Source organism: Dermacentor andersoni, chromosome 6, assembly GCF_023375885.2.
Source record: "Dermacentor andersoni chromosome 6, qqDerAnde1_hic_scaffold, whole genome shotgun sequence".
NCBI lineage: Eukaryota > Metazoa > Arthropoda > Arachnida > Ixodida > Ixodidae > Dermacentor > Dermacentor andersoni.
The window spans coordinates 97,816,266-97,830,374 of NC_092819.1; the positions used below are offsets into that span (position 1 = coordinate 97,816,266).

The following is a 14,109-nucleotide window of genomic DNA, read 5'->3' on the forward strand; positions in this document are numbered from 1 at the left end:
TGGTTCAGATCATTTATTGGAACAACAATACGAAAGTTATTTAAGTGGTCAATATTTTTATTATCTTCGCTCCTAACATTGCCCAACCAGGCATTAGTTATCGATTGAAGGCACTTCTAATAAAGTTTTACCATCATGGCAACGTATCAGTTCTGTGTATACCCGCAACATTCTTCAAGGGGCCCTTAAGCCAGCGCCTACATAGATTCTTACATAGTATGGTGGTGCCGCCACGTGTGACGGACAGAAAGTGAAATAAATAAACAAACCCCAGGTCGAGCACTTGTGGTTTCTAGGCACTGCAGCGCGATTTCTTATGACTTTCTTTCGGTACTACGATTCGCAAGAAGTACAATAGATATGAAGAAATAGCGTGCGCAATTTCAATGTATTAGGTAAACCTTATCTGACAAACACCTCGTGTTACCAGTTAACATAAGCCACCTCCTTTACTTTTCTTTTTGTTTCATTTGCCATTAGACCTCACTAAATAAATTCTAGGGTCATCAGAGAGCGAAACAGAAAAGTATTTTCCCGGCATGCAACTTTCCTTGAAGGTTTTATTTTATACTTATCTACGTTACATTCGGCTGTACCGCAGTAAGATTATTCAGTTTTAACAGCTGCAGGTGACATGGTTTAGTGCTTTTAGCATAGCTCATCGCACGAACCGCTTTCGAAAATGAGCCTTTCACGCTGGTTTTTATGCGAACACAGCACACGAAAGCTTACGAAAGTGCTGATACATAAGATCTCTAACTTCTGTAGTTAGCACTTAGAATAGCAATCATTGTAATCTTTCTCGGCCATCTTTCTTGTATGGCGAGCTTCGGCGCGGTCGTCTCGTGCTTCGTGCTGGGAGCTGTGATGTTAGAAGGAAATCGAAGAATAAAGAAAAAAAAACGCTTTTCGGCTGCTGTCATTGGTCCGAACGGTTCATAGGTCCTTCTTTCGTGGCCGTGACGTCGTGCTCGTCATGCAACAACGTCCGGTTCAACACGTCATGGGGACCGAGGTTAGGTCCACTACAGCAATGTCCGAGTCAGCGAGCGAAAGACCTGAGGACCGTTTGGACCGATGACAGGAGTCGAAGCAGCTCTCTTTCTTTTTTTTTATTCTACGAATGTTGTGCCACGGAGGGCACTGGAAAGTCTCAACAGCACAGCGCCATCTCATACGTGGTTCAATATGTGCGCATCGTCGCAGCCAGTCGATTGGATATGCACAGTCAGGCTGTTTTTTCACATCAAGCTGAACCCAGTGAAAGCAAGTTAACTTGATCCACTGCGTAAAGTTCTTGCCTCTGTAGTTGCAGTCATTAAAATTATCCTGGGATGACAATAAACAACAGGCAGTAGTTGAAAATATTTGTATTTTATTTGGAAGAATCTTATCAGATTTCGTACTTTTTTTTATACAGTCGTTGGGAAGTCCATAAGCATTTCATTGCTCCTCTTTTATTCAATGATAAAGGATTTCTTCGCCTACGAATCTGTAAAAGAAAACGTGATTCACATATAGCATTTTGTAGGTATAGCTCGCGTAAAACCCCAATAAGAAATTTCGCCTGAGTGCTTCCGTTTCCAGAAGTTACTCTAACAATTACCATTCAGACGTTACAGTTCATAAATGCACTTTGAAATTTGGAATGTGTTGCCATCTCATTATCGAATATCCAGCTTCTAATGAAGATACGGATAAAAACGTGTGTTTCAATTAAAAAAAAAATATTTACGGGAATTCTACTTGCGCTAACATGTTTCTTTTCTTTCTTACGTATGCAACTGCATTTATCCTGATAAATATTTTACAGAAAAAGCTAACGTACGTGGTTGATGTGTTGTTAACAATCTTCCGGAAATTCGTAGATCTTTTATCCCGCTAGGGTCTTGATACTGCAAAGAAAAACAAGCACGCTTCAGTTCAGTATTCAAATTTAGTTGCCAGCAAGAAATAAGAACACCGATGCTTTTAGCTTTACTCGCCATTTGTGCGTCTCCAAAGAATTAGTCAACGGAAGCAAAAACGACGAATTCGAAGTGTGATGATTCAGAAAATCATTATCGCAAAGCAATTATTTTGGCTTTACAATAGCCAAAACAACATAGAAAGTATTATCGCACGGTTGATAGATGTTACGCGCGACGCCATTGATATGCACGAAGCGCGCTCAGAAATATTTGCATTATTTTCACGAAAGAACGAACGTAAATTAAGCGCTAATACTTGGGGGAGGGGGGCGGGGAGAGTGTTAATGCGACTCCCCTCTCGCGGTAACCGGCGGCACTATTTGTTCAAAAAGTTGTCCGCTTGTCGGTAAGCCCTAGAACTTACACTTGTGCATGATATTGTGGTCCACTATTGAGCGACCGTTGATCGCTCCGTTATTCGTAGGCACGGCTTGTTCGACCACATTGATCTGACATGTTCGATTTCACAGCGCTGTCATAACTTGGGGCGTCATCATTGTGCACGGCCATTAGAGCGCCATGTATCTCCTTGACCATGTGCCCCTTCACGTGCAGGAAGCAGATCACGGCTCATGCTCTCGGACCAGCTTTACCAACGGAAGCTGCGATTCTTGTCATGATGCCTTGGCAGTGTTTCGTACTTATATATGGAAACCAATTTTGATATTATCCTTCAACTAGTGAGACGTGCGCTCTTTTCTATGCCTTTCATTGATTAGCTGGTGGATCCAAGTCACCTGCTTAGTGGTAGAGTGCTACGGGTACAAGGTTGCGATGGAAAAGTGACATTGCATAATTAGCCGATCTTAGTAAACATTGAGTTCCAAGGTCATAAAATAGAGAGTGAAGTATTGGTGACAGAGGGTGCGCCGTGCTACTTTCTGCTATCCAGACTACATATAAAGAAGCTGAGAATCAACGTATACTCTAACGATGCGGTTTTAGTCGAAGGACTACCAAGGGACGAGATACATCAGGTTAGACAAGATGGCCTACGAGTTCAGTGCGCGGAGGATATTGCAACGACCTGCCATGAACTTGTATTCATGGGAAGCTATCCGCAAGCGATGTAGTTCTACAAGGTCCCTTTCGAACTAACTCCGTGTAGCATGTCTAGAGAGCAAACGATCTGGTTGGAGAAAAAATTGCAGGAGATGCTTGACACCAATATAATTCGACCTTCGGTATCACCCTTCGCCTCTCACTAACAATTTGCATGCGTTTCAGACTGTGCAGAACACTTAATCTTCAGGCAGAACTTATATCATTTCCCATGCCAATGATATAATTAACCCCCAGTCTCATATAATTATATATGAGACTGGTGGTTGCCGACAATCTTCACGTACTGACTTGTACAAATGTTTCTGGCAGATTCCGCTAACCGAAGAAACAAAAATGTACAGGGCTTTTATCGCGTGCTTCGATATGCAGGAGTATAACTGGCTTCCTTTCGGCTGGAAGAACTCGCCAGCATGGTTCCACAAGGTCATGATTTAACTCCTCAAGCCTTTCCTAGGTGTATTTTCTAACGTGTACGTAGACGGTAATATCGTGTTCTCCAAAACAAAGGCTGAGCACCAGGAACATCTATCTCAGGTATTAAATGCCTTGAGCTTGGCACACCTTAGAGTTATTTTTAAGCAAAGTGATTAGTTCAAAGAAACGTTGCATTTCTTGGAAGAGCCTTTGATGGGACAACTAAAAGCATGACACAAGAGTCTGTCGAAAAGCTCTCCTAACTGGTAAAACCATAAGACGTCCACTCATTGCGGGTGTTTTCGTGATAAGCACGCCATTTCAGACATTTCATAAAAGACTTTAAAGTCAAAACTAGATTCTTCACGCACGTAACGCAGAAAGAAATTCCATTTGAGTGAAATGACGAGTGTGAGAGAGTCTGCCACGATCTTGTGCACAAAATTTCTCCTGACACTTTTCTGCGCATACCAAATTTCACTTTGCTCTTTAAACTCCTCTCACGATGTGACCGGTGCAGTCTTGTATCAAAAACGTTCACAAGCATCCAGCCATGAAAAACGACACGTAGTAGGTTACTACAGATACGCCCTCAAGCCATCTGTAGTTAACTACACCACTACTGAAAAGGAGGCACTTGTAGTCCTCAAGGCAATTCAGTAATTCCGTAAGTACCTAGAAGGTATCAAGTTCACCTTGTTCACCGACCACCAGGCTCTCACTCAAACCTTGAATGTGACTTGATCTAAATGGCGTTTACTTAATCTAAATGGACTTTTACTTCATCTTCCACTGACCTGGACCGCTATTGACTGATGCAGATGCTTTGTCTCGACTGACAATACCGACACGTGGACTTAATTTATCTTTTACGGGATAACACTTTTTTACCGTCTAACAATCCAACAAAAAACAATCGAAAGAAATCAATGAAGTAAAATTGTGGGAAGGCCGCGAACAACTGACGTTTATTAAAGGTCAGTATCAAGTCGCGCCAACGCTGGTTTCCAATGTGCTGTATTTGCACCACGACAACCCGGAATCTAGAGGACACGACCGATTTTGGCGCAACTACAACGAGCTAGTTAAGATATTTACGTGGCTTCGCATGAAGGAAGCAAAGCTGCATGTTCGTTCATGCCATATTTGGCAAGTCAGCAAAGGGAAGTATAACCAGCCCACGGACACCATGCTAATACCTTCCCACTCGAACGTGCCTTTTGGAGTAATACGCCCGGATTTTGCCGAGATAAATACGAAACGAGAGGGAGTCAGAAAAAACGCAAGCTTTTGTTCTTGCCATGGATGAATAAGGCAGGCTGGTCGTGGCACGGGCAAGAAAATAAGATGCACATAGCGTCATCGCTCTCATCGAAAGGGATATGTATAGGACTACCAGGACGATTGTATGTGACAACGGTACAGCGTTCAAGAGTGAAAAACTAGCAAAATGGGCTCGATACCGCAATATGTCGATCAAGTTGTATGCGTCATACCATACCGCAGCGAATGGGTGTGCAGAGCGGGCTATACAATATGTGGAGCAGTACATCAGGATGTACGTTAATTTCCCTGGTGGGTGGAGATGCTCTTTAGAAGCAGCTGTGAAACATCACAATCGCTCCTGCATTAGTGGCTTGGGATGCAGTCCACATTTCGCTTGTTCAGGAGAAACTCCTATATTGCAGGCGGACCCTGAGTTGGGGCTCTTAGAAAATCTCAAGATCGTCTAGGAGAGGAAACAAAAATACCAGGACGAAAGGTACCGCAAATTAATGAAAAAGAAATTTTGACAAGAGACATCGCTCAGACATCCCAGACATTCAAGTCACCGACTTTGTTCTAGTTTGGAAAGGAGTAAGAGGTTCCAGTGCCAAATTTTGTGGCCCTTACTCTGTGACAAAGACAGCCACTCAGAAATGAATACTGAAGACTGGTACATCGGTGAACGTGGCTCAGTTGAAGGTGTTTCATTCGAAAACGTTTTAAGTACTACCCCAAGAGGTGTTAGCAAAAGAAACCTGAAAGGGTGAAGCAGTATGAACCTTCGGATAGAAAAGGAGTAGGGGAGAGAAAAGAACTATAATGGAAGTGGGGATAAAGTGGAGGCAAGATGGACGCCTGTTCCACAGCGAAGCTTTAAGCCTATTGTGTCTTTTTAACTAGGAACGCAACAAAGATCTGAGTCTTTTTACACTTGTACTATCATGTTTTCTTCTCCATTACAAGACTGCTTTTGACAACAAGGCTTTAGTTCTCATGCAACTCCTATTTTTATGTTTCGATACGTGCAAAACGCGAAAAATTATTGCTCTGATTTGATAACCGCTTAACAGATTTTACTAAAAATTGTTGCATTTAAGCGATAATGTTTATTTATATCGACTGTATCAAAGAAGCTTTACTAAGGTCCTGGCAGCTTTTCTAAAAAATTCTGAAAAGCAGTATGTTTATTATAATAAAAGCACAAATTTTCGGGATCCATAACGCTGCCCCAAAAAGAAAACACGAAGCAGTTCTGTAAGCTGTATTTGTTAGTGCATCTCCACCGGACAAATATCATTTACAAGTTAGCAGGTTACATAAAGGTTTTATTTTTAGGCAGGTATTGCAGAAACCCTACTCGCATATTGGTTGTGTATTCTAGAGCAGTGTATAATACGTAAGTTTCCTCCCTTTGAGATGTTTCAATATGTACACATAACAAAATTGTTAGATAATTTTAGGTACTGCGTTACAAAGCTGTCGGCTTTATGCTTCATTTGCAATTTTGAGATTTTCAGGTTCTTGTATAACAATCGTCCGCATTTCAGAAATATGGTCTCCGTAGTCGATAGATTCTAACTTTTTCTTTGAATCATGACAAACCTCATAAAGTTCGTTCAGTAGATGACTAGCAAGACGATTTCTTTGTCCGTGTCCTTAGACAGGAGATTCATGAGGTGAAACTTCGTCCTAATTGGCAGCAGCTGCTATCATTAGCCGTTATAACCGTGCCAAAGTGAGGGATAATCGATATTATCACACTTTAGCAGACGAGGAAAACGAAGGTTCGCCTTATGCCGTGACAGGTGGTGGCTAAACCGCAACGCGCGATATTGTTATTTTATTTTATTTTCAATACTGCCCCTCTCTATTGAGAGCATAGCAGGTGTGCATTACAAAGGCAATTATGCTTAAAAAAACAATAAAAGAATCGACTGTTGCTATGTAATTATTTTTTCCAGAACTAGCCTCGTTATGCTGCTCGGTAAAATATTTGTTTTCAGCTCACCTATTTTGCTTAGCCATGGCAGCCATGGGTAAAATACTTGTTATGAGGCGATATACATAATGAATGATAGTTCCCTTTCTCTACATTTCTCGACAACGGAGTTCATTACGTCTGTCCTATTGCATACGTCACAGACAGCATTCATGACATAGTGTTATATGCATTAATTGGATCTGCAAAAAATGCGTGCTAGAAAACGTCTTACTGTACGTAGAAAGCAGTATAAAAGACAGTGCCTAGAACAACACGCAGGTTAACCTGAGCCTTTTTTTACCACTAGACATCAAAAAAGCTAGTTTACGAACAATCAATATGCACTTTTCTATAAGGTTTTCTTGGCTTTGAGAGCTCCACCAGAACTGTTAGTGCCACCTTCGGGTTAGTGAGCTCGGCAGTCTTGTCCAAAGCCTCGCACTAGTACATGTAAAATAAAACAAACCGTGGTACGTACCCCTTTCCGCCAGTCACAGTGACGGTGGGCAGGGCCGGCATGTTAACGGGCGTGACGAGGTTGGTAGCTGGCGCGGTAATTTTTTCAACAACACCACTGACGGCAGGGGCTGCAGCCGTCGAAATAACAGATGAGCTTGGGGCTCCGACTCCAAAGGTCCTAAAGCCGGAACCGAAGCCTCCAAAGGAAGGGCCGTATGAGCCGTAATACCCGAATGGACTGAAACCTCCATAAGAACCAAATCCTCCAAATGGAGCATACCTGAATGAGCTCATAGGACTCATCCCATACATCCCAAAGTAGCCAGAAGACGGGTAACCTCCAAAGAGGCTAGAAAGGCCGGAATAACCAGAGTAACCTCCAAGGATGCCTGAAAGGCCGCCGAGTCCTGAATAACCTCCATACAATCCTGACAGACCGCTAAGACCAGTGGAGCCGCCTAGGAAACCGGAGTATCCGGGATAACTCCCAAGTACTCTTACTGACCCTCCAAGACCACCGAGACCTCCGAGATAACCTGGGTAACCACCAAGAAGCCCTGACAGGCCTCCAAGTCCTGAGTAACCTAAACCACCATAGAGCCCCGAAAGACCACTCAGTCCACCATAACCTCCATAAAGTCCCGATAAGCCTCCTAGCCCTGAGTAGCCTAATCCTCCAAGTACTATCGGTCTTGAAAAACCACCGTAGAGCCCTGAAAGACCACTCAGCCCACCATAACCGCCGTAAAGTCCTGATAAGCCTCCTAGCCCTAACCCGCCAAGGGAGCTTCCATAGAGCCCAGAGAGGCCGTAAGAGACACCACCGAGTCCGCCTAGTCCCCCGTATCCTCCAAGAAGTCCTCCGTAGCCGCCACCAAGTCCACCAAAGCTACTAAGTCCACCGAGTCCCCCGTATCCTCCAAGAAGTCCTCCGTAGCCGCCACCAAGTCCACCAAAGCTACTAAGTCCACCGAGTCCCCCGTATCCTCCAAGAAGTCCTCCGTAGCCGCCACCAAGTGACCCGCCTAGCAAGCCACCTGAGCCTCCCCAGCCGAAGCTCAGTAGTGCCTGTCCTTGCACTGCGGCTGCAAAAAAACAAAAAAAAAAATTAGAAGAACGTTTCATAAATTGAAGTTTATGTGTCCTTACGCCAAGAAGCAGGATATCGCATATGTCTTGCACATTTGTTTTCTAACACTAAGGTGTGAGATAACGATAATATATGAGCGCATAGCAGGATATTAGTGATATTAAAGCAATTGAGTACGTTGCCACTTTGGTAGGTTACGTGTTCAGGAATATCATCTTTTATGTATGAGAACATGCAGCTTTTTCTGCAGAAAACGGCTATGCTGCTAAGCGCAGATATGAATGTTTGAACTGTATTAGTCGTCGTGCCGAAATATACCCGGCTACCAATTTCATTTAGAGCGTCTTACACTCCATAAATAGATGGGTGCTTAATAGGTAGTTTTAGGCGTACTAGAAGATAAGCTACAATATAGCCGGTTATTTCAACACACGTTTAAGAAATAAACTTTGCTCATTTCGGTTAAAAATCGCTCAGACATTCTACAAAGACAGAAGCATATTAAGTCTAGTTAAACAGAAAAGCGTCCAAATATACACACAGGTAAACTAATAGATTAACAGCACGCAGTAAAAAAAAACATTCTAACATACATGGCCCCGATTATCCTGTTTAATAAAAGCTCGAGCAACTACAGTCATGGCAGTAGTAATAGTTAAACAAAAGAACCCAGTGTCACTCAGATGCACATACAGCGTTGTACCCATTGCAGGAAAGAGGTGGGATACTGCAGCATCGCACGTTTTAATTGGATGAAAACATGGTGACACGATGCGTATATAGGCTGCTTAAATCGAGCCATATTTAGTAACTGACTAGGAAACAAACACCAGTTCCCCCAGGAACTGGTGCCTCATTGCAGCAAGCGCTGCTCTTGAGAAGTAGAAATATAAGGAACCGGCCTCACTTCTAATGTTGTACCACCGTGTAGACTCCAACAACTGTTATTATCACTTACACTCGAAAGAGAAAATATTCGACCATTCCGAATGGTGAATTTTAAACGAATACGAATTAAAAGCAGAAACGACTCGAAATGTATTTCGATTTTCGAATATTCACGCATCCTTATTTTTGTGTTAATACCTGGGATTATCCGAACCACAAAAAGCTGCTACGCCAACTGCCAAGGAGAAAAGTTTAAGTCCGCGTTAGAAGTGTCTTGTGGCTTCCTGGGAAACAATAGGCTGGTGATAGCCCAACTTACTCCGGAACTTTCAAGTAGTGTGCCTTGGAGGTGATAATTATCATTTTTCATTGTTTGCCAGACGAAACGACGAAACGTTACATTAAAGGGAGACTGACATGACATTTATGGCTATTTTTTGCTTTACATGAAGGTCCGAAGCCTGTAAACGTAAGCAAGAAAACTTGAAAGCCTTGGAGTTCTGTAAACAATTATCTGAACCGCAGGCAAGGCTATCCGGCCTAACCTGCGACTTTTAATTTTAACCTAAAGTAGCAGGTATGACCATCATAATATGATGGAATGTTTCGGCAAAAAATAGAAATGTTTTGGGGAAGCTTTGCGCCCGCATGTAAGGTTTCGTATTCTTTATGCAGTAATAATCTCGACAAGTTAATTTACCAACCCTGTAGAATGACGGAACTTTCCTTTTTTTTTCGTTTGTGAGCCCCTACTTGCACTAAATTGGTAATTTGAGTGCTAAAAATAATTGCAGTGAAAAGTGCTCTAGCTGCAGCGACGGGCTGGCATAGAGTTACCTTTAGTGGAAAAAAAAAAGGGGGGGGGGGGAGGGGGATACCCCAAAAGGCGCGGCCATGTTGCAACTCTTATTGCGGTAAGCTCAATTCTTTTTATAATGGCTAAAAACATGTGAAAGAATGGCTGATCCGCACGAAATATAGTGTAAAATAAACATCTGCATGTGGCCCGCACGTATGAACTGATTTACAGCGTATTCCTCCAAAATAAAAAAAAACAAGATATCTGATAGATTTTAAAATTTGGCTGCGCGTAAGTGCGCACCTCCAGAGGCCTTAACTAGACGGCGCCACCGAGTCGTGCAAGTCTCCGATTCGCGAGCTTCGTCTCAGTCGCTATCTCGTCATCTGCGCGCACTGGTGAGTCGTACTGAGAAGTCAATTTTACCCACGAAAGAAGGCTTTTTTAAATACCACGAGCCTTTCTTGCTGCACCTCATTATTCAGTGGCATTTTGTCACTCTGAGTTTTGAGTGTCGACGTTTGGACGGCGTTTCGGCAGCTGGTGAGCATCGATGTATCGTGGCGGCGCAGCTCTGCACAAGCAGCGTTAGCCATATTTGGTGTTCGCTGTGCGGCACGTGTTCCTATGTTATGATCGCCTGCAGTGATAGTGCCCGGCTGTAGCCATGTGCCTGTGCTAGCTCTCTCCCTCTCTCTCTCTCTATTTTCTTATCTTCCTACGTCCCCCTCACCAGTTCCTCAGCGAGGGTAGCAAACTGGATTTGGCATTCTGGTTAACCTACCTGTCTCTAACCTTCACTGCCTCTGTCTCTCTCTCCTTATGAGGGCTGGGAACTGTCAGTCCCCATTGCGCCGGTACCCTACTGTGCTTAAGTAGCGTCGTCATCATTACCGGCAGAAGGCTCTAAACGTAAGTGAGCTGCTATTTCAGGAGACCGCAACCTGGTAGCTACCTGTGTCTGTGTATTATAAGCGTAAGACGCCATAATCACTGCCATAAAGCGGCACTGCGCATCTGTAGCACGTATCGAGTGGTGATGAGCCAAGGCCCAGCCAGGCATACCGCCTTTTCCCTTGGCTTCCCTTTCGTTTGAAAGAAATAAACGTCAAATCAAATATGTTGTGGCACTTCCAGCAACTGTGTGTTCACTAATTTTACCGGAATTAGGGCTATATTGAGAACCGGGATTTTTCCTGAGGCAAGTAAAGCGCAAATAAAACACGGAGAGCGCAATAAACGTGGACATACTGAGCCCTTGTCTCAGTTCCTTTACCTGCCTTCAGATGCCGCTGTAGCAACTAGCTCGGATACAGACTCTAGTTCAGGGATTTTTCAGTTTTTTCCATCCTAAACTGTGCGGTGACTAACATCGCTCGCATTGTACATCTCGTTATTTTCCCTTTCAAATCTTTCACCTGCTAGAGCAGGTTATTCTTGGCTCGGCTCACGAAAGAGAGATATGTCAACTTTATTTACGAACGGGTCTCTGTTGGAGCTGTCGTCGCTTGTACCACGTCACCATATGGGGCTTTTATTGGTTGCTAAATTTTCTGAATATGCTAAACGTGCTGCATCACGTTCATGATGGCTCTTTCACCGGCGGTGGTTTAGCGGCTGTGGTGCTTATCCTGGCCGCGATGGCCGCGTTTTAATGGGGGCGAAATGCGAAAACGCCCGTATCCCGTGCATTGGGGGCGCGTTAAAGATCCACTATTGGTCAAAGTTAATGCGGATTTTCCCACTATGGCGTGGCTCACAATCAAGTCGTGGTTTTGGCCCGTAATAACCCATAATTCATTCGTAGCCTCTCTCGTGTCATATGGGCCTCCCAGATGCCTAATATCGCAAAGTTCCACTTGTGATTGCAATATATAGGGCCAGAATCCACACCCCCGCGACGGACGCCTCTGTGTAACAGAAACCAATCTCAAATAGTGTGCTTTTGGGAGTTGCATGCGGCTGAAGTGATTGCGAAGCCTGGAATACGTTATGGAAGCCATGTTTTGGACATCACCTATTATATTCCATACTGGCACTGATTAGTGTAGTCTAGTCATAAACCTCTCATGTGTTGCACATCACGTAAATAAAAGAAATTGTAGCAAGAGAAGAAGTAAATACGCACAGGTGTGCCACTAAAATTTCGGACGAAACAGCCGGCATTCCTTGAGTGTAAGCTTGGCGGCGCCACAACATCATACCGCAGAAAAGCCGCCGGATTCAGCGAGGCGAATTTAGTATTTCTGGCTTGTTATTGTTAGTTCGTCCATCAGCCCCTGAAGTGGCAGTTGTGGAACAAGAGCACGTGCGCGCAAATGAAACCTGGGAACTTGCTTTCGGAAGTTTTTTCTGTTAGAATTGTGTGTAAAATGCCTTTCTTTTTCGCCAAATTTCTTTGATATTGACCTGGTATTAACTGAAGAGTAAAACTAACACGAAAAAGAAATATCCCTACAATAATTCTTGCTTTCTAGCTAAAGGTTAACTGTGATGTCTCCTTTGCTCTATTCGAATCTCAAATTCATTGGGACATCCTGCAGTTAGTGCTGCGCCCTATATTCATGTGAAGGGCAACACTCGTCTCAGTCGCGGCACCCCCATATCTTGTTAGGATGGTGCGGTAAAAATTTGAAAGTCTGATATGAACTATAGAACTTCATGTTTCGCGAAAACAGCTGGATCGGTGTCAGCCTGCAGTTACGCGGCTTCTTTTCTCCTTAGACATGTAAAGGTTTGGAACGGCCAACTTAAGCACACAACAGTAAGTACAGTCGACATCCCGGGCACAGACTACTTACTAGGGCATATACTTACCATAGCCGAGAATGCAGAAGGCGGTGGCTAGAACCTTTCCTTGCATCTTGGAGAATCCCGTCTCTGACTTTCTTCAACGCTTACAGGTCGAGCGTTGTGGTGTGATTCGGCCACGGGCATCGCGTATATATATACATCTATCGACTACGATCCCAGCATTCCTCTGGGCTCAGGTGTTGTGCAGCGTGGAAGTGATTCCCATTGTTCGTGTCTGTTCCTCTATTACGGAACGACACAACATAAAGGGCAAGAAAAAAAACAATAAAAGAAACGCCATCCGCACCAGGTTTGTCTAATAATGGCGCAGGAAACGCTTGGGTAGGCGATGTCAGCAAGAAAGGGGGAGGACATTGTAGAATAAAGGATGTAATAAGTCATTTTAGAAATGTCGGAAGCTGAGCAAGGTGCTACGAAAAACAAGTGCAGAAATACGTGCGCAAGAATAGTGTAATCCTCCTCGTTCCTTTAGGTACCTGTTTTGCACGCTCGCTTTTCGGCAGCATGATATCAGGCGATTCTGGTAGTGACTGTGAGAAGCTTAATCTGCTTGTTCAGGAGTATTAGTATAGTCAGTATTATGATCAAAATGAACGAATTTCCCCGTCTCAATTGATTGACGGTTGTCTGATATATATATATATATATATATATATATTGAGATGAAGGCTTGCCTAAAGGCATAATGTTTGGTTACAATATGTGCTACAGGACGTGTTGTGTATGAATTCAAGCACTGTTTTGTGGTATTTGCTAATAGGTACCCAGAGATGATAACCGGTCTCGGCGCTGTAACGGCCGCCAGCTTGGAGTAGGAGGCGACAGCATTCCTCCCGCAAGCCATGGCAAGTCCAGGCTAACGGTTAGGCATTTGCTTCTGTCACTGGAAGGAGGCAGAAGCGAACGCGCAACTATTGCATCTCGGGTTCATAGGTTTCTTATTAACTGGCGATGACGTTAGGTAATTCGTACCTCGCATACAACCACGTTAGTATGCTGAACGTTGTAATGAGTAGCCCACGATTTTACTGTGCAGCAGCCTTCTTTCGCCTATACCGAAAGAAAGAGCTCCTATAAAATGGGCGGTTTCAGGTCGGGGAATCATACATATCAAATGTTTTCGAAATTATTGGCTAATAAGTGATATCCGAAAAAAAGTATTTGTGAGCCTTATGTTTAATTTCTCAGAATGCATAGGTTCAATACTATTCTGGATAGCGATACAGTTTCTCTGGAAAGTAGGTGGATGCCAAGAGCGTATTTGCAACGTTAAAGTAGTGTGAGATTTCTATCGCGTACAATATTCTTTTTGAAATTTTGCGAGAAGCAAACACGAGAAAGTGACCCAGCTGAAGAGAACAAT

The 14,109-nt window shown here is 43.6% G+C and overlaps 1 protein-coding gene across 1 annotated transcript; it reads right to left on the reverse strand.

The window, feature by feature from the left end:
* Positions 1-1,358: 1,358 nt before the first annotated feature.
* LOC129382480 (uncharacterized) lies at positions 1,359-13,026 on the reverse strand. Its single transcript, XM_055066502.2, has 4 exons — positions 12,750-13,026; positions 7,175-8,240; positions 1,829-1,895; positions 1,359-1,492 (listed from the first exon to the last, which is right to left on the reverse strand). The coding sequence occupies exons 1-3, from the start codon at positions 12,793-12,795 to the stop codon at positions 1,874-1,876; spliced, it is 1,134 nt and encodes a 377-aa protein (XP_054922477.1). The 5' UTR covers positions 12,796-13,026; the 3' UTR covers positions 1,359-1,492; positions 1,829-1,873.
* Positions 13,027-14,109: the final 1,083 nt, after the last annotated feature.

Coding starts and splice junctions, on each gene's coding strand:
- LOC129382480 (XM_055066502.2), bottom strand. CDS start 12,795: ATGCAAGGAAAGGTTCTAGCCACCGCCTTCTGCATTCTCGGCTATG. Junction 8,241..12,749: donor CTTCTGCATTCTCGGCTATG/GTAAGTATATGC, acceptor GTTTTTTTGCAG/CCGCAGTGCAAGGACAGGCA. Junction 1,896..7,174: donor ACTGTGACTGGCGGAAAGGG/GTACGTACCACG, acceptor TTTTCTTTGCAG/TATCAAGACCCTAGCGGGAT.